The 21066-nt window shown below is 39.0% G+C and overlaps 1 protein-coding gene across 4 annotated transcripts in view; it reads right to left on the reverse strand.

The window, feature by feature from the left end:
• Nucleotides 1-279: 279 nt before the first annotated feature.
• The window catches only part of RIC1 (RIC1 partner of RAB6A GEF complex), a 57552-nt gene continuing 36765 nt past the window's right edge, over nt 280-21066 (reverse strand). For 3 of the 4 annotated variants that reach the window (XM_075079464.1, XM_075079465.1, XM_075079463.1), the window contains exons 11-26: nt 19833-19985; nt 19356-19559; nt 17892-17930; nt 17513-17623; nt 16837-16926; nt 12609-12769; nt 11467-11605; nt 9693-9809; nt 8046-8774; nt 7594-7752; nt 7359-7492; nt 6013-6299; nt 5001-5195; nt 2965-3142; nt 2635-2823; nt 280-2181 (exon numbers count right to left, since the gene is read on the reverse strand). In XM_075079464.1, coding sequence (XP_074935565.1) covers nt 1896-2181; nt 2635-2823; nt 2965-3142; nt 5001-5195; nt 6013-6299; nt 7359-7492; nt 7594-7752; nt 8046-8774; nt 9693-9809; nt 11467-11605; nt 12609-12769; nt 16837-16926; nt 17513-17623; nt 17892-17930; nt 19356-19559; nt 19833-19985 — 3171 coding nt within the window. In that variant the 3' untranslated portion in view covers nt 280-1895. Of the gene's footprint in view, nt 2182-2634; nt 2824-2964; nt 3143-5000; nt 5196-5873; nt 6300-7358; nt 7493-7593; nt 7753-8045; nt 8775-9692; nt 9810-11466; nt 11606-12608; nt 12770-16836; nt 16927-17512; nt 17624-17891; nt 17931-19355; nt 19560-19832; nt 19986-21066 lie in introns of all 4 variants that reach the window. The other variant, XR_012658078.1, reaches the window with a different exon arrangement.

The raw sequence follows: 21066 nt of genomic DNA on the forward strand, positions 1-21066 counted from the left end.
TAATTACAGGTACAACAGCAGTGAAATTGTAATACAAAATTAGCACGTAAGATTTGCATAGAGAGAATTACTACTAAAGAAGTACAAACTTCTAAAATTTTGCAGCTAAAAAGATTTAACTGCTAAACAACAGTAGCACAGTAGTAAGATACTAATATTAAGAATGTTAGCATATCAGTTAATATATGTGTTTACTTGTACAGCTCCAAAACCTGAACAGCAGAAGGCTGATCAGGATGGACTTGGCTTATATCATTGCCACAGAACCACAGAAAAATATTAACTTGAAACACAGTTTTTATTTATTTTAACATAGATTAAGCAGGTTTTTTATAATAAAAAAAAGCTTTAAGTATCCCCTTATAACAATAATGGATTTTGATGTCAGATCACAACAGGCCTGTAGGTATGATAGACATTAATCTGTAACCAGTAGCTACAATGCAGACTAAGCTTAATGCTGGGACCCTTGAACTTGAAGGATTTCCTTCTATAACTTCAAGATTAGTTTCAACTCTAAAATGGAAATTCAAGCTGCATTCACTAAAATCTCCAGCTTTCCAAGTAACTTTTGCAATTATTGCACTTGTACTGGTTTTATTGGCTTAGTAAAGCCGTTCTAAAGCAACAGTTTAATATTTGTACATTTTAAAGCACTTGATTTTATCTACAAAGGAAATAAAGACAATAAAGCCACAATTTATTTCAACTTAATTGTGAATATTCTTAATTTTCAGAGTTTAAATGTATGTGCATTTCAGTAACTACACTAGAAAAGCAACAGATGCTGTAACTACCCTATGATGACTAGTTTGGTCCATGTCAGTTATCAAGTGATGTTATAAAAAATAAACTAGTTTATTTTGTATAAAATGAGTAATGTTGCATTTTTGTTCAGATTGCACAGTACAAACAAGCTAATATCTAAATTAATACTGTTACAGGTAGTTATTACATAGGGACAGCAGCTAGAAAAAATAAGTACCTCAAAGCAACAGACTTCTGCAGCCAGCTTTCCATAACAGTGTATGAAAGTTAAATGTCTTAGTTACAAGTATGCATATTATAAAATGTTTGAAAAATGTTTGTATGAGCTGTTAAACTAATTTTCCATAGCAAGAGTATATGATGGGTATTTACATTTTTAAAAAATCATTTTTTCAGAAAAGAATTTACAGTGAAATAAATAACCTTCAGCAATCCCTTAAACCCAACTACAAGATCTGTAACTGGCAGTAAAAAACAGGTAAGCCACCTTGTGTCAATGTTAGGTCAGTAAAGTATGCCTCATCCAGAAAGAAGTGCAACTCTGCTTTAACTTTACTAGTAATCTAGAAACATGCACAATACATATTGGTACCTTCAAATATGGTACAACCTTGAGTATTTGTACAAGAGTATTCACAAAAACATACAATATATTTTACAGTCCTTTAATACAAAATATCGATATCAAACCAATCTGAGCTGCATTGATCAGACATTTCTTAGGCAGGCAAGCTGCAAAGGATATTGGTTTTTAAAGTTAATCCCCTCTTCACCTTTTAATCTCAAAGAAAGACAAGTAGTTTCTCCAGAACATGTGTTGGTTATGTAAAGGTACTGATGAACATTAGCTAAACCTGCCTCCATATGTATTCACTGTCTCTCAACACTATTAAATATCAAAACCTAAAGCTGCAGTCTGAAGATTGCTTAAAAAAAACCCCAAACAATCTTGTCTCCTTTTGACGTCATTAGAGGAAACTGCTGCTTAGTTATCCCCACTAAAGATTTCAAGACTGAAATAAAAAGAAAAAAAACAAAAGAGTTCAAATCCAAAAACATGGAAGCATGTCGAAGAGCTGGTTTGCTTCCTTTCACACCTGATGCTTGGGAAGTTGCTCATCTTCCGTTTAAGACACAATACAGTCATAACTGCCTTCTTGGAATGAATCCTCAACCTCTTTCTTAGACTCGTCCTCTTCATGCCTGCTCACATTGCTGTTGCCAGCATCACTCTGAGGATTAGTGCTGTGGCTAGATGAAGTCCTGCTTTCCTCAGTTCTGGGGTTCACTTGTTCAGTAACCTTAGAAGGATTCACTGGCTGAAAAGCTTCAGGCTGTACTTGCTCTTCTGCTATTTCACTTAGTTTCTGGATCTGTGGTTTGATGATGTTGAGAAATGGCTTGTACCCAGGGCTGGGAAAATAACGGTATAGAACACCATGAGTGAATTAAAAAAATAGTACTCCTGTCATATGCTTGAAAAGCAGCTTTTCCTGGCAGATGTTTAATATAAATGACTATCTTCTATAGTCCTTCCTGTACAGAAACATCTTTTTGTTTTTTTGGGGTTTTTTTTTGTTTGGTTTTTTTTTTGTTTGTTTGTTTTTGTTTTGTGTTTTTTTTTTGTTGTTTTTTAAAATAGAGGGGAAAAGGCAATGATAATCAAACAATAAAAGCTGGGGCATGTGTTGGTTTGGTTCCCCCCCCCCCCAGTTTGATCACAACTGTATTAAGTGACTGTCCCACAATTTTATGCAGAAGTGCTTTTAAATAACTGTTTCAGCTAGGGCTGAGATAACTCATTTATCTTTTAGGTAACTAATTGTCTACAACTGGAATGAAAATGATGGTGGGAAATACACTTACCAATCTGTAGAAGCCCATTTGTCAACAGCATATAGGCCAGCCTTGATATTCTGACAGATTTCTCCATCAACATCAGAGGATTGCATTATACTGAAAACCTGGTTGATTACTGAAGATTCTCTGAGGATAAGGCCTATGATAACACACCAATCCAGACATCCCGCTTCCATGAAGATATGTAGCAAGTACCTACATGGAAAAACAGTCTACTTACTTCTTTTTCCACTCTGAAGACAAAATTCCAGTGTGATTTTGTAAACAGTGTTTCTTTCCTCCTAATGCTGCGTACTAGTAATTTTAACTTTCAAATGCAAAGATGACGTTACTTACCGCAGCTGGACCTGTGACTTGTGCGGCCCTTTACTAGCCAGTTCTAGAGAGATATGTTCAAGCTCTGACTGAGTTAAACTTTGACTGGAGAAGTTTTCATCCACCATGGTCCAGTCACCATCCACCATAGAACTTGTTTCAGTCAGGTCCGTTGCTGAACCAATGCTGCATTCGTCACCTATCAAAAACACTCAGAACCATAAGGGAAAAAGAAACTGCTTACTTTAATAAGACTCAGAATTTCTGAACTACTTCCTGTAGAGATGGAAAAATTACACAGTAATGCTTTGATGTGTATCACAGTGCTAAGAAGCTACTTCAGGCATACTGGCCATCCCACTTCAGCGTTCTTCTTGTCACACAGTATGGTAGAACTTTTATTGCATGAATGCAGTAGTGTTTCTATCAAATAAAAATCATTCTGCAGAGTAAATATCAGTAAGGCATCCTAAAGATGTGTTGGCAATCATTGTAAGAGCACAGTGACAGCTTCTTACATAGAATTAAGTCTGTATGAGGGGTTGCAGTCTGTCTAAAGATACTGCTTTCTTTAACTTTGTTAAAAATGAAGGTCCAATAGCACGTTCTTTTCTTCATACAAAACCCTGAAGACTCTGAATGCTTGGCAATGTAAATATTTACCTGCACTAATTATAAAGAGAAGTGTTTCTAATAAAAACATGAAGAGTAGATGTAGTCACAGAATTTTCGCAGGAACAGTAACAGCAAAGGTAAAACCATTATAGTGGTGAGTCATAAAGGCACCCACCCTCCAGAACAGTTTCCGTATCAAAGTAGATGCATCTTTTCTGTGGAAAATGTTTAGGAAGTCAGATGTTAGGAAGTCAGTTATTACCTTCTTGCCCATGAATGCCACTGCTGGATTAGTTATTTGTGAAATAATTATTATTAGAATTAAGGCCACAACATTTTAAAGACTATTAATTTAGTTTCTCTTCAGAAATAAACTGCTTCAAAATGCATACCAAAGTCCATTGAACTCAAAGTTCTTCATCCAGCTCAGAAAAAAAGGAGACACTTGTTTACAGAAACAGTGGTAGGGGAAGACAGCAGAATCAGGTAGTACAATGAAGAGAGAAATAAATTTTCCCCATTTATATTATGCTTTTTTTTCAGACTTCTGTGGAAAACTTACTTAAATGTAATGCATTCTTGAAGTCCCTAGAAGTAGTAAGCAAGAGAAACAGGAGTGAAAATACAATGAGGCAGTGGCCAAGCACAGGAGAGAACCTCACTCCTTCATTTTATAAAGCCCATCAACTTGTTAAATAGCTCTGACTCTCACAGGAGGCCCTACCGTCTTGGGGAGATTGTAGTTCATGCTTAGGTACTTACATCTTTCCCCTAATAAAGTGGAAATCACATGACGTAGACACTATTGAAAACATCGCTCTACGCTTCAGGACAAGAGGGAGTAAAAATAGAGATGAATGGTTAGACAAACATTTCCTGTCTCTGACTGTGGTCAGAAAAGATGCATAGAGAATAAAATTCCTCATTTTATTTCCGTAAGCTGATCATATATTTGAGCTGTTAGAAAAGCAATTCATATAAAGCCATAGGAAAAATGAAAACTATACAGGACTATAATTTCTTCAACTTCCTCAAGAGAGAACGTATCCAGTATTTGTCTAAAGAAATCCAAAAGCACAAAGTTAATACATTAGAACAGCGCCAACCTGTGCAAGAGGCCGATCCCTGCAAGAGGCAAAGATAGAAAAAAAACCTCAGAACGCTATTCCGAGCCGGCTCGAAAAAATACTAAATTTCAAGTTACCAACAGAGACAGGAACTTCAGCAAATATCAGTTTCATATTCTACTTCAAGGACTTAAAGATGTATAACATGGGCATTATCCTTCTGTTGTAAAAATTTCAGTTCACTTTTCAACAGCCCTTTTTTCCTCTAAATTATCGTTTATCAGCAGTTGAGAAGCAATAATACAGCAGTGGCATGCAAGTGCGTATTTCCAGGTGCATTTTTCCAATAAGCAGACAGAAGGATGAGTCACTAACCTTTACTTAGCAAAGGAGAAAGGAATGCATCTTGCATGTGTGGCCCATGGGATGAAACTGTGTCAATCTCTCTCTGAGAGGAGCTGATGGTGCCAAGCCAGCTGCGACTCCGAGGTGTGTTTGAAACCCGTGTGTCCATTTCCATGTTTACAAAGGTGTCTGCAGACTGAGATTTTAGCAGTTGCTCCCCCACAGCTAAAAAAAAAAAAGAAGAAGAACCCACCAAAGCGAAGTCAGGTAACCATCAAAAAGGAAATTTGGAAAGTCCTCTCCAAGCATTTTAGGAAGCTAAAACTTTTATCTAAATCAATATTCAATTAGTTTGCTGAGGGATCACCAAAAGCAAGGGGATGCAGCAAGTTTAGGTACTTCAAGAATTTCTGATCAGCTTTTTATGTCAACACTGGCATAAAAGAAATATCAGCTGATAAAGTGGTAGCATCAATAGAACTAATTAATGGGGCTGCTACTACCAAAAAGAGGAAGACTTGGCAGCTAGTATCAACTTTACTTTCAGAAGATAAACTAGTGAACTGAGAGATTAATAATACAAAGGAAGTTTACAGCAAGTCCTCAAAATTCTTACACTTTAATATACAGCAAATTTCAAATATTTGGAACATTACCCTTTTAAATATAAAAAAAACTTCATCAAAACCTCATTTAAAGCCTATACAAGAATATTGATTTTACTAATTTTCTGTAGCAGAATTTACATCAAAGAACAATATCCATGTTCAACTCAACATCTGCACAAGTGTTATCCAGTTCAGTGCACCTCAGAAAGTAAGAAACCTCAACAGAAACACTAGTGTAATCAAACTACAGAACAGGTGCTGTCTGTGCTAAAGAGAACCCCTTAAAAAAACACACCCTGTGTGAGAAACCTGGGCAGGTGGCAAGCCTCAGCCTGTTCTTTGCTTGGCTGAACAGACGAAGGACAGAGTCAGACTGATGGGTGTAGGACTGCAGGAGGGAAACCTAGTCCAAATCAACTCAGATGTTACAGCACCTGTCTTGTACTTTCCATTCTTGAAAGGTGAATTAATGGATGAAGCCGGCATGACTGGTAATGGCCAGAGGAAATCCTTGTGTAGCTTTTTCAAAGCGAACACAAAATCCTCCACACGGGCAGCTCTGGCTCGCTCCTTGCACAGCCAGCTAATCAGTTCAAAGCCTAGCTGTGCAGCAAAGCAACCAAGGTCTTTCAGCTTGATTTCTTCTAGCAGACGCCGAGCATGCCGCCAGAGCATCATGTCAATGTACATGTTCTCAGCACAGTCACTGTCTTTACTCCACCTACAGACAGACCAAAGAATAATGACATTAAGACTGAAAAAACTGAGTCCTAAAGCCTGCTGGCCAACACCACAGTATATCAAGTGACTAGTGTAGTAGTGGGTTTTTATATACCAACAAAAGCAGTTTCCATCATTCCTTGTTATTTATGTTCCCTAAAAGATCCCACTGCCTCAACAGGTTAAGTGAAATAAGGAAGAAAGTTACAACAGCAGCAGTGCCCATAGAGTATTGAACTATAAGCAATGCAAAAAAAAAAAAAAAAAAAAAAAAGGAGAGACAAAAGGCAGGTGCCCATTGCAAAGGGACTTCTGAGAAACTAGTTTAGAGAACAAGTCAAGTACTAACCTAGGACCTTTCATATCAAAGCTCTTAAGATAGTATCCTCAAAGGAAAATTACTAAATAAAAGTTACTAAATAAAAGTACAAATTTGCATTTGTACTAACATTGCTTTGAAGGTCTTACATGGGGGAAAAAAAGCCAAACCCAAGATAATAATGAATCCCAGCTCAGTGCTGCTTCTCAACATTAATACAATGTGAATTCTGTACACAGCAGTTTAAGAGGGATTCACCCCAAGGTGTAAAAGGCTTTATCTACAGCTTGGCAACACACTGCCAGATCAAGATGTGGACAGTATCACAGTGCAGTGTATGCAATGATGCTGCAGTACTCTGAGCTGTTCAAGACATATCTTTCAGCAAAACAGATCCTTCAAATACATGGCATGTGATCTCACCAGCTATTTAAATTACTACATATGCACCCAGTGGATTCCAAGGCTTTTGGTCAGCAATAAACATGTATGTGTGCCTGTGTATATATACATACAAATACACACACATATATTTACCATGTGTGGGAATATATTTTCCCAAGAACATATGAGAGTCAAAGTCATTACAAAAGTCAGGAGAAGACAAATGCAGAAGGATGTGGAAGGAGACTATGACAAATCTAACTCTATCATATAATGCACTTCTATAACTTAAATCGGTAAGAGAGCTAGTACGGTACCTAAAAAAGTGGGCAGTAAGAGGACATTAGTACCAATTACCTTTTTCCAGATGGGCCAGAGGGCATACTCAGTGTTTTTGTCAAGTTAAATTTGCTATGGAGATTCTCTGCTGATTGGGATAAACTAATGCTGCGATGTCTGAAGAACTCGAAGCCACTACTTGAACTAGGTTCCTAAAACCAAGAAAACCCGGTCAAAGGATCAAACATGCTATATAATAGCTAGATTAATCATACAAGGTTTGGTGCACAGTATTTATTATTTCATCACAAACCTGAGTTGTTGGTGTAGCTGGAGGTGTATCTGTTTCTCCAGAGCCAATGGCTTTAAGAAATCTAATCATATGACGACAAAGATCCCACTTCCCCTGCTCTAAGGCAGTATTAAATAGGAGAGTAGCGTGTTGTCTGCTTACTGCTGGAACCTCCATATTCTGCAAGTAATAAGCATAATTAAGCAATTTGCTTTTGTCATCAAGCAACAGAAGTCCTATTTAGTCAAGCCACATCATGTCAGGTTCATGTTCAAATTTCATGCTACTATTTCCCTCTTTATAACAGTAAACTATTTACATTGTATGATATTCCTACCGTTCATAACTGGACATAATCTCACCAGAAAACTTAAATATTTGTCTAATATGCGTGACTTTGGTATGACAATATTTTTTAAATACTACAACAGTAGTAAATATCACCTCTCTTGCAAAATATGAGGTACCATTACCTGTAGGATAATAAGATAAGAGGCAGCTGTGTCCAAGTCCTGGGCCATTAAGCACTCTTCAAATAAGTCCTTCGGGTTTCCAACAGCAGCAAAAAGGTAATTCCACAGGGCATATTCTGTCTTCCTAGCACAATGAACAACTGTCTGCAGGAAGAGGGGGAACTCTGTAATGAACTTTGCCACAGTGGGAAGCAGAGGGTCGGGAATGGGTTCCCGCGAGGTAGCTTCTTCTTCCAGCACTTCATGAAGCATCAGTTCTAGTACATGAGGAAAGTATGGTAATGTGGCACAGGAGTGGGCCAAAAGCAAGGCTTGTTCACCGAGGTTCCTAACCAAGAGCTGGCGTAAAATGTGATGGAGGTAGATCTGAGAGGTTCTCTCAACAATGGAGAAAGGAAAGAGAACCTCTAAGTGTTCTCTAGCACTGGTTTGAGTGTATAAACAGTCATAGAGCACAGTGTCATTAACAGCACCAAGAACCAAGGCATCTTCAAACAAAACAGCCAATGGGTATATGTTGATGTGGAAAGGCAGCATGATCCGTCTTGACAGAAAGGAATGCGGTTTTCGATGATCCCTGGGAAACAGGGGAAGCCAGACTTTCATTCCTGCCCCACCACAGCTGAGCCACAGAGCCTCCAATAAGTGGCGTTTCTGCTTGTTGATCCTGCAAGTAGTCCATACATTTTCAACAGACTGGGCTAGGACAACTGGAGCACAAAAAGGCAGCTATTTAAATAGAGCAAAAAAAAAAAATCAGAATTTGTTATTCCTTTTTTATTTTTTTCCCTCTCTTCACAAGAACTCTTTTTCAGTCAAAAACTACTCTCTCCAAACATTTTATTCTTCTAACAAAGAAGACACAAATCTGCTTATCCCTTAACTGCAGCCTAGCACCTGGGAAAATACCACTTACATTAACTGAAAAGGCATTTCTTTCTTTTTGGTGTTTTTTTTTTTTTTAGCCTCCTTATACTTAATCAGGAATTCAGAGGGGTGAGAATAAGGGAGGGAAAAGAAAAACCTGCTCTCTGCTTCTTCAGTTAGCCTAAGAGTCCAACCTACAACTCACAAAATTAACTACGAACACCAAATTTACTAGTGTTTGACTGAACTGCAAACAACTCTTCACCTAAACTTTTCAGACTTTCCCAAAGTGTTTTTCATCAGCACAGAAGAATTGAAAAGTTCAGTCACTGATGTCTGTTACTGTTATTTTAAGGAACTTTGTAAACATACTCTGCAAAAAATTAAAATGTTCTATAAACATACAGAACAGTTTTAGATAGACTGGAGATTTTCTGTCATTAGTGCATACCAAATTTTGCACAGGACCTTTATGCTTAAAACTCATACGTTTAAGTGCAATACAAGTAGCACACACATATAGTAAATACTTTAGTATGTAGTTTAGCATTGGTTACTACACAATTAAGTAGTAACATTTCACAGATTTTTAGAGGAAAAAAAATGCAAACCACAGGATTAGTGATTTACTTCCAGCTAACAATTCAGCCTGTAAATGTAGACACTGCCTTGCATTATAGACCTCTTTTCTTTACACCTGGACCACTCCCTTCCACAGCTGCTTCAGTCACTGACCACATCTTTGAAGCCATATACAATATTCCACATATATTTACTCACATGCTTTCTTTGATTAGGATTATTATCCTTATCTCGTATCTGGGGTCCAGATCGATCCCTCTGCAACATGATGAGTTGTCCTGCTAAGTTTAACATAATACTTTCAGCCTCACAAGCCTAAGGATAGAAGAGTATTATGCAAATTATTCAAGCTTTTTGAATGCATCGTTTTACCCATAACAATACAAACCCAGAATAAAAAGAGTAAATCAACTGCAATGCAGTGCAGAGATGACTAACAACCAAATTCAGTGCAGAAGGACTGAGAAAAATCAAGGAGAACTACATACCTACAGATAGATTCATTTATGTAGTTCTTGTGCAAAGGAGTAAATATTGGAAAGCTTCTTGTTCATAAGGCTCATTCCATGCATTTATTTGATACGGCCTTTTTCAAACTATGCCTCTTGGCATGGGCAATCCAGAGGTATTTTAAGAAAAATAAAGCTCTGTATTATCAGTATCACCACTATATGTTTGCCCGAATCTGACTGCAAAGACTAACACGGATACAGAAGCCAAAAAGGTTGAGCGAAAAACAGAGTTTAGCCACACTTGTACAGCATCTTGCACTTTTAGAAGCTGCAGTTAAAGAAAAACCTTTCTAGTCAGGTATATCAAGAAAGCAAAGTATTCTTTCTAAAGATCTGGTTCATGTTAATTTTAAAGCAAGTGACTGGAGCTAATACCATGATGTGCATGAAGTTTAGTTTTAAAATACATGGGTAGAGGGCCTGTATAGTAAATTTGCAGCACTAGGGGTTAAGGTCACTAACAGGTAACAACACTGAAAAGACTGACATGCTCCGCTAAGTCAGACACAATGCTTTGTCTACAGTGCAGTGGCATATTCAGTGCTAACATTAATAATAATCTTCTGAAGATCAGGAGCATTGACAAAGTTTGAAGATAGGGGCTCTCAGTTAGAAAGACATGGGGCAATATTTATTCAGTCTGAAGCTAAGTTTGAAATATTACTAGTGCTCTAAAAAGTTTCAGTAGCTTTTTCTCAAAATTATGAAACACCATAGGTCAGGTAACTCAGGAATAAGGACACTGTCTCATGGCAAGATGGACTAGAAAACCACAAGCATATTGCCTTTTATGCCCGTGTCTAAGACCTTATCAAAGTCTCAAGATAAATGTTCAGCATTGTGGGACACTAAATTAGAATGAATTTAAGGAAGCAAGCACAAACCTTCAGATTTTACATCTGTGTCATTGCTTTTGTGTCTGCCAGATGCTTTGGTATGTGGAGAAAAAACACACATCTTCACATGCCTTACAGGCCTGCCTCAGAGACAACACAATTTCCAACCTATCTTAAGGTAGCTGCTGTGGTGAGAAAATACACTTCATACTGCAGCTACTCACATGGTTAAGCTTAATTTGTTTACAGCACAGACAATAAAAATCCAAGTTCTCTTTGCACTGTACTTTCAGTGGCCCAAATATTTCCCTGGAGTTAAGACAGGGCTTTACCTTCACACCTCAGTCACTGTTAAGTTTAATCTGTCCTCCAAGATTTGGCCCCAAACATTATAAGATGACAAGAGAAGATATAAAATAGAAGGAAGCGTTTAGATTTTATTTCCACCCTCAATTCACATATAAAATGTCTATATAACAAGCACCAGAAAAAAACACGTTATACATTTTACTACACAGAAGCACCACTAATTTACAGTTCATTTATCAGCCATGTAACCTTTGAGGACTAAGCTAACAAATCCAGGCACCGATTCTTTTAAATTTTGACCACAAGAGTTGTTACCTGCTGAGGCATCTTCAAGGTGATGCCAGTCTCTGTCCTCACTGATGTCAACGTAACAGACACTACAAGAAAAGGATGAGGAATGTACCGAGACATGGACACTTCTTGAAGAACTTGGATACTGGCAGTAGGGTTAAGACTGAAAGGAAAGATGACCACGTTTAGCAATTTTAAAATAGTGTTTAACAAAAAAATTAATGTATTGAAGTAAACCTAAAGAAAATAAGCAACTTAACCTCAGCAAACAGTTTACTCTACAGACCAAAATGACTTCTGTTTAATCAGGAATCCCACAGGCCTACGTATCTACTCTATATGAAATTACCAAAGATACCTAAGCTGGGCTACTTAATCTTGACAGCTTTGGGGAATACAGCTGTGAGTGGATAGAAGACAACATCATATACTTCCAAATAAGCCTTTATTCTCCCTTCAATAAGAAAGTTCCAGGGTCTGGATTTTGTTGGAGTTTTCTTTGAAAAGCATTGAAAATATTTTCCTCTGAAGTGGATCAACAGCTTGCTTTCTGCTAAAAAAATAGGTCCCTTCTTGCTGAAACCAAGATGCCACAACTGTAAGAAAAATCACCTGCTTAGGCACTTCAAAAAACTATCTGGGAATCTTTATCTCCTCCTTAGTTTCACTGATCTTAGCTGTCTGAAAGTATCTGGCTCTTATGTTGCTACTTCTTTGGCACCACAATAGCTCTCCACAACCACACCACAGACCAAACTTTTTCTGTCCACCTTTGCTACTTTGCCACCACCCTCACCAGTTCCTACTTCTAATGTTAGAAACATTTTTTAATTACAAATATTCAAATATGTGGGTGCCTTTTAAGCACCTTTAAAATCTATTTGCATTCAGTTTCAAATTCCTATCAGTCAGAACATGTTTGTACAGACAGTTGAAAACACTCATATCTCGGTCACTACCTCCACACCTAGTGTTATCTGTCTGCCTGCAAGTGGCAACATTCATGAACTATCACTTGTGCATACAGATAACACTTACCCTTCTGTATTTTAAAAATCTGACTCCACAAGTTATCAAACAACTTTATATAATTGTGAGAATCTACTCAGACTGAGAACAGATTTACAAGTCCATTACTGCAAAAGCACTTAAATACAGACACTCACCCTTCAGGCCTTCTCTCAATACTGTAAAGGCAAATGGAACAATCTGCTCTGAACAATATTACAATGTCCCGGAAGACACTCAGTAGTAGTGTGTCTGCTTGCACTTTGGTGATGTGTGCAAATGCATTGTCAAGATTAGACGTTCGCAGGTAGATTCTCAGCTACAAGGAAAAGGAGTAGTTTGAATACAGGTTCTGTTTACCAACAAATTAATAGAAATTCCATGTTCAATTATTTTCTTTTTTTTGTAGAATGTCTGTCAAGGATTTCCAGCAAGACACATTACTGGGTTTTTGTTTCATCAAATGTTTTATCCATTGCATTATATTATTGCATCCAAAGTAGTTAAAGAACAGCACAGCCAAATTTGAAGTACTGACAAAAAAACATAAGGAAGGAGTCTTATTCATTAGTTTTAAAAAGCAAAGAGTAAGTAAAGGTCTTCTGGCCATCTAATTTAAAACCTTACCAAAGTGTCCCAAAATACAGTAACCAGATACCTCCAAACAGGCTTTGTGCTAACAAGCAAAAATCTCACAAAGTTTTCAGAACAATTAGTAGATTCATAGTAGTCAGCAGAAAATAGATTTTAATAGCAATAATAAACATTTCTGCAAAGAATTACTTACATATTAATAAAGAATTTCTGAACATGACGAAAAGCCACCTATGTATGACAGAATCATCAAACAATTTGGGCTGGAAGGGATCTTTAAAGGTCATCTAGTCCAACCCCTCTGCAATGAGCAGGGACATCTTCAACTAGATCAGGTTGCTCAAAGCCCCGTCCAACCTGACCTTGAATGTTTCGAGGAATGGGGCATCTACCACCTCTCTGGGCAACCTGTTCCAGTGTTTCACCACCCTCATAGTAGAAAGTTTATTCCTTATATCTAGTCTGAATCTACCATCTTTTAGTTTAAAAACAATACCCCTTGTGCTATCGCAACAGGCCTTGCTAAGAAGTTTGTCCCCATCTTTCTTGGAAGTACTGAGAGTACAATAAGGCCTCACCAAAGCAGAGTAGAGGGGCAGAATCACCTCCCTTGACCTGCTGGCCATGCTTCTTTTCATGCAGCCCAAGATATGGTTGGCTTTCTGGGCTGCAAGTGCACATTGTTGGCTTTTGCCCAGCTTTTCATCCACCAGGATCCCCAAGTCCTTCTCCGCAAGGCTGCTCTCAATCCCTTCATTCCCCAGCCTATATTGATGCCAAGGGTTGCCCCGACCCAGGTGCAGAACCTTCCACTTCACCTTGTCGAACCTCATGAGGTTCACATGGGCCCACTTCTCAAGCTTGTCCAGGTCTCTTTGGATGACATCCCATCCCGCAGGCATCTCAACCGCACCACTCAGCTGGGTGTTATCAGCAAACCTGCTGAGGGTGCACCTGATCCCACTGCCTATGTCATTGATGAAAATATTAAACAGTACTGGTCCCCGTATGGACTCCTGAGGGACACCATTTGACACTGGTCTCCATCTGGATGTCAAGCCAACGACCACTACTCTGGATGTCACCATCCAACCACTTCCTCGTCCACCAAACAGTCCACCCATCAAATCCATACCTCTCCAATTTAGAGAGAAGGATGGATGCTGTGGGGGACTGTGTCAAAGGCTTTACAGAGTCCAGACAGATGACATCCATAGCTCTGCCCTTGTCCACTGAAGTAGTCACTCCATCATAGAAGGCCACTAGGTTGGTCAGGCAAGACTTGCCCTTAGTGAAGCCATGCTGGCTGCCTCAGGACACCTCCCTGTCCTCCATATGCCTTCGCATAGCTTCCAGGAGGATCTGTTCCATGATCTTCCCCAGCACAGAGGTGAGGCTGACAGGTTGGTAGTTCCCAGGGCCCTCCTTTCTACCATTTTTAAAAATGGGTGCAATGTTTCCCTTTTTCCAGTCCCCAGGGACTCCACCTGACTGTCATGTGGCCTGGTGACTACATCAGCCAATTCCCTCAGGACTCAGGATCACCAGGGATGCATCTTGTCACATCCCTTCTCATCACATCCCATGTTCAGGTTCCTCAGGTGGTCTCAAACCTGATCTTCTTTTACAGTGGGAGGGACTTTGCTTCCCCACGCCCTGCCTTGTGGTCTATCCACTCATGCCATGGGGGAAGAGAGGTTGCCAGTGAAGGCTGAGGCAAAAACATTGTTGAGTGCCTCAGCCTTCTCACCTTTTGTTACCAGTTTGAAATTTGTGTCCATCACAGGGGGGTACACATTCTTTGACTTTCCTTTTCTGGCTGATATACCTGTAGAAGACCTTATTATTGTTTGCCTCCCTTGCCAAGTTCAGCTGCAGCTGCACCTTGGCCTTCCTGACCCCATCCCTACACAACTGGGCAGCTCCTATATTCTTTCCAGGACACCTGTCCCTGCTTCGATTGCCTGTGCAGTTCATTCTTGCCCTTTAGTTTGACCAACAGGTCTCAACTCATCCACGTCAGTCTCTTGCCATCCTTTCCTGATTTCTACACCTGGGGATCAAGAGCCCTTGTGCTCTATGGAAAATGTCCTTAAATATCTGCCAACTCTGTTCTGCTGCCTCGTCCCCGAGGGCAGTTTCCCAGGGGGTCCTATTGACTAACTCCTTGAACAGCTGGAAGTTTGCTTTCCTAAAATTCAGGGTCCTGAGTTTACTCTTTGCCTGACCCATGTCCCCTAGGACTGTGAACTCCACCAATGCATGATCACTGCAGCCCAGGCTGCCTCCAGTCTTGACGTCATCGATTACCTCACTTGCACTGGTGACCATCAGGTCCAGTATCGCATCCCATCTGGTAGGTCTGTCTATTATCTGGCTTAAGAAGGTAGAGGCACTTCAGCGGGGCTGTTGGCCATGCCACCTTCTTAGAGGAACACCCCTTAAGTCCTTTGAGGTGTTTCACTAGTGTTTCCATCACATCCTATTACCTCAGGATACTCTGGCTCATCTCTGTAAGACTTCAAGTTTGCTGCAGTGCAGCCAGGGCTGAGGGCCCTTGCTAGCACCCTGCTCCTCTAACCTTGGTGTGTTATCCCATGGGTTGCCACAGACAAGCCTGATATTAACCCACTCCCCCTCCAGGTCTAGTTTAAAGCTCTGTCAATGTGCCCCAATGGCTTGTGAGCAAAGACCACCTTCCCCCTTTGAGAAAGGTGAATCCCATCAGAAGCCAGCAAGCCTGCTGCTGTGTAGGCCATCCCATTATCAAAAAAAAAAAAACAAACCAGAACTGCAGCAGTGACACCAGCCATGGAGCCATGTATTAATAGCCTGGCTCCATCTGTTTCTTACAATGTCTCTGCCCACAACTGGAAGGGTAGAGGGAAAATAACCTGTGTTTCAGATTCTCTTACCAACTGTCCCAAGGCCCTGAAGTCTCTTTTGATTGCCCTTGGACTACATGTTGTAGCTTCATCACCTCCCTCATGGAAGAGCAGTAACAGGTAATAGTCCGAGGACCATACCAGCCTAGGAAGTTTCCTAGCCGTGTCCTTAACCCAGGCCCTAGGGAGGCAGAAGGCTTCACTAAGAGGAGGGGCTGTCCAGGATATTGGATCCTCTGTTCCCCTCAGAAGGGAGTCCCCTACAACTATAACCTGTCTTTTCTTCCTCGTGGTCATGATATGGGGCCAAGGTCAGAAAGGCCTACACAACACCTCTGGTCTACATGGACAATCATCCACATCATCCACTGACTGGCCTTCAACATCCAGAGCCCCATACCTCTTGGATGGAGGCTCTTGGGACAGCAAGGTGGGCAAGGAGACAGTTCACCTGCTGCCCTGAGCGTGGACTTGCCTCCGTTGATTCCTTTCCTTCAAGCTACTGCCTTCAGCCTGGTGGGGGGAAGATACAGGATCCCCTCAATCTTGGTTTTTTTCTGGTGACTGTTCCTGTTTCCGTCTCAGGGCAGAGCACCGTTCCACCAGTCTGTCTCTTTCTCAGACTCCCTGATGCTCCTTAACTTTTCTGCTTTCTCTCGTAGCTCTGTCACCAGGCAGAGCAGATCGTCCACCTGGTCACACCCCACACAACTGTCCTCACTGCTGCCATCTGCTGATGCCAGGAAAATCCCCTGTGTGCCAAAGATCTGCCACTCTTCTGTGGACCAGGCCAGCTCTGGAGCAGCTTGCCTCAGTGACTGAACAAGCTTTTCATATTTATAATACTACTGTAGAACAGATCAGATATTCTAAATATGATTTATTTATTTAAGGCAAAATACCTCACCTCTTCCTGATGATCATTTAAATTATAGCATGCAAGAACAATGAAGTCATTCCACCAGGCTAAGCCACCTGTTACCATCATATTTTGCTCCTGAAAAGAAAAATGCAAACAATATATATGTATTTTTATGTACTTATACACACACACTTGTACATTTTATGGTTAACTTCTGAAAGCCATACATGATCTCTGTAAGCTTTACTGACAGGGGCAAGACAATCTATGTATATGAAGTTCTCGTTTAAAAAATGGAAGTACTAAAGAATAACATGTGAAGGACAAACACCACCTTACAAAACAGTGTTCCACGGTTCCTATGCTACTGGCATTCCTGAACTCTCTCAAATTAGCCTTCTGCTTCTTGCCAGAATTTACAAACTTGGCAGCCAAAGCTACATCTCACACTGACTCTCAGATAAGACATATGGGAGTAAGTCTCTGACTATACACACTCAGATTTGGAAACCTTTTAATAATCAGACATAAATTATTGTGCCAAAGCCACAAGACAAGTGTTTCAGCCATTTTATGAAAAACACATGCAAAACCAGCATCCTGAATCCCAAGTGTGTCTACTGGTTGTTTATTTGAAAAAGATTTTTATTTTCTCCAAGAGTCACATTCCAACAAATGCAACCTCCCCAGTATACCCGAATAAAGTGCCAAAACCTCTCACCTGGGTAATGTTTCCAAATAGCTTCCATTTTTTGGTGAGTAAAGAATAATGTGCAAAACCACACTTGCCAACAACAGCTACATTCTGTCCAACCTTGTCAATAGCTGAAAACTGTTCAAAGAGAAAAAACCCAGAACTCAGGAGGGAACTTATTTAAATTACATATCCTATCCAAGTACATCACTACAAAGCAATATAATGTCAGAGACCAAACTTGCAAAGTATTTTCATGTTTTCTACTTTACTGCCCCAACACATATTCTTCTTTCTGTACTTTAAAACAGTGATTTCATCTTCCAGAACTCATCCAACCCTATGGGACAGTTATAAAAACCCAATACTTTTAAAGAAGCAAGAACATATTCTTAAAATAACTCACCCTTATAGGCCAGTTGCTCTCCAGATATGTACTATGAATCTAAAAAAAAAGAAGAGGAAACCAAAACCACATTACTATACTAAGCACTGTTAAAGTAGTGATTAGTTATAATGTTCTAAAGGAATTTGTACAGTGCCCATGTTTTTCCAAAACACTGGCTTAAAGGTTTTTAATTTGGGGATTTCTTTTTTTAAATACAATTACTTTCCCCCTGCCCCAAGAAAGTTACTGAAGCCTAAATGTTAGCCTGTTTTTAATACAAAAAAAATATAGAAATCCATAACAACATACAACAGGTAATACTTCATTACAGATTAATGGTTAAAATTTGCTCTTCTCTGTCCCCATGGTATTTCTTCTCCGTCAGAACCTTTCATGGGAACAAAGGTTTTGATAAATACAGCATTCAGGAGGGATTTTCAGTGTTGGGATGAAATTTCTAATCCCATCAGAAATACACACCAGCATGCCCAAAAGCCTTGTTATGAGAACACTTGACTGGGCTATGTCAAATTAAAACTTGATCCTGGATTCTTCATGATACAAACCCAGGTTCAAACTCTAGTCCTTGGTCTGACACAAGGCAGGTAGGTGCTCTCGCTACCCAGCCACTGGCTGTTCTCATGGGCATGTTGCTCCGCACAGTAATTCCAATTGTGTTAGTTTTACTCCTACACAGAATGATGACTTCCCCCTCCTATGCCAGTTTCAGAAGACGGAAGAGCTACTTGGCCAGCTAAAGTGGATATTCAACAGTATTTAGAACCTGACATACATGCCTAAAGCCAAATGCTGTTTAATAATACCAATTCATTTACTATGTGAAAAACATATCTTAGGGTCCTTTTAAAAACCTTTCTTTAGAAAAGTATCTACCAATTCAAGCGTGGAAGAACACACACTACAATTACAGATTAAAAGTTATTTTAATTTTTCCCCCATATTAGAGAAAATAGAATCTGTCCCATTCCTACCCCTGGTAAGAATTCTTTTCTGCAAGCTTGAAATTGTGAAGTTTTAATTACATGCTTAAGTAGATGCCACCTAAGACTGCTTGAAAATACAACCCAAGTCCGAAAGCTGTATTCGTCATTTGAATTTGCTTAAAGCCATTTGCATAAGCAAAAGAACAAATCCCTAAAGGATTTCTTGCACATTACACTTGTTCTCCCTTTCAAAGGATACAGAAGTAATTTAACTACTCATTCCTGAAGTCAAAAACATTTAGATTTTTGTACTGGCTAGGATGCAAACTCATAGCCACAAGGCTGAGATGGTCAACATTCCTTTACCATCTGCCAATAAGAAAAAGCTGTACCAGGGCAAATCCAAGAGGTAATAAAAAGGCAATGAGCTCATACTAGAGGAAAATGGTATGGCAGAGAATTATGAGATCAGCTGCAAATTCTAGTTCTATTATCTCTCACAAGCACAGAGCAGATACCGGCAATGAGCAACAATTACCTGCACAACATGCCAATGTCTGTGTCCTAGTAAAGTGCTTAAACCCTGAGAATCTAAACTGCCATCTGAAATTGGGCCTCTTTCCCTCGTAGGCTTATGTTCAGAGTGTGATGAAGGATTTCTGGAACTCTGAGCCTGTGTTGCATCTCCGCAGTTCAAATACAAGCGATCTTCTCCTTGAAGGAGGACTTGTTCCTGGTTACTCTACATTAAAACCAAACCAAAACAAGAAAAACACATAAGCAACCTTGAACTCCATGTACAGAAAACAAAGGAAAACACATGATCAATATATTAACAGGTTTTATGTAAACAATATGAAAAATAAGCATTAAGGCAATTATCAGTTTTTGTATCACTATGTACATATGTACTATGTACTAGTAGATTTTATGTTAAAGTATTACATAGCAGTATTTTTTAAGTACCATTTTAAAGGCTCTGAAATAAGGATATATTTATTAACAAAAAACTTACCATACAAGGATTAACAGTGAGTGCACTCTTGATGAAATGAAACTGCAGAATACCAAATTGGCGAGCTTCATTATTTCCATCTCTTTCCAGCTTCATGTTTGAAGAAGAATTCCCATCAATAACCCACAGATGATAACCTTCTGATCCCCAGGTCTGAATATAAAAGAGTAACAATAATAAAAACCCCAAACCAACACTATATATTCTCAGAAAACAAGAAGTACAGAAACGTACTGTAATTGATCTTATGATAGACGTGACCCTGGCAAAAAAGCAGAGTTTGGTGTTCTAAAAGGTATCATCACAGGAATCATAAGTAACCCATAGCAGTAAGACCCACAAAGAACAGTAAGAATCTAGCTTAAATTCTTTATGTAAAAATGTTGATTAACATTTAATTAATTTATATTACATTATTATATTACAGATTACATTATTACATTTGATTAAAAGTAACTATGCAAGACATCCACAGAAGTAATGAAAACTGTTTAGTCTGCAGCTTACAGCAACTAACAAAAAATCCACAAACAGAATCAGGTATGAAAAAATCCCGATCCCCAAAATTATATTGGTTGTTGTTCATTAACTAGAATGGTATCAGAATTTCAGGGGTTTTTAAAAGGTACATTGTACTGTCCTTGCAAACATGTACATCCACTTGGGATGCATGTTTAACACTGTCAATTTTCATAGCAACTAAGCTCTACATAAATAAAATCAAATGTTTTAAGAGTACTGTACAAATTCATCGTGGCTTGCAAAAGAGGCCTTGAAGATTGTGTTTGGTATTTATCAACATCTATTGATTTGACAGAATAGCAGGATTTCATGTTAATTAGTTTGTATTAAAACAACAGCAGTTAAGTTTCTCTTGAATTCATATTCCGAGTTAAGCTACTTCAATGGCTAAAGGTAAGCTAGTAATTTTAGGGAAATAAGTTCACAATTAGCATTGTTCTGTGTCTCACCATACTCTGAAATACACCACCAGATTTAAAAAAAAAAAAAAAAAAAAGAAAAAGATTAAGGAAAACCAAAAGTGTTCATTATTAATACTAAAAGCAAAGCTCAGAAAGGCATATTATGCACACTTCATTATCAGGCTATACATGTGGGGGAAAAAAAAAACCCAACCATGTCATCTGTGCCCTTTGCCCTCTTCCTTCAGTACAACATTGGTGTTAGGAAGTGTAGAAGCAGCATCTTACTCTTTAAATGTAACGAAGCTAAA

Source organism: Phalacrocorax aristotelis, chromosome Z, assembly GCF_949628215.1.
Source record: "Phalacrocorax aristotelis chromosome Z, bGulAri2.1, whole genome shotgun sequence".
In the NCBI taxonomy this organism is placed as follows: Eukaryota; Metazoa; Chordata; class Aves; order Suliformes; family Phalacrocoracidae; genus Phalacrocorax; species Phalacrocorax aristotelis.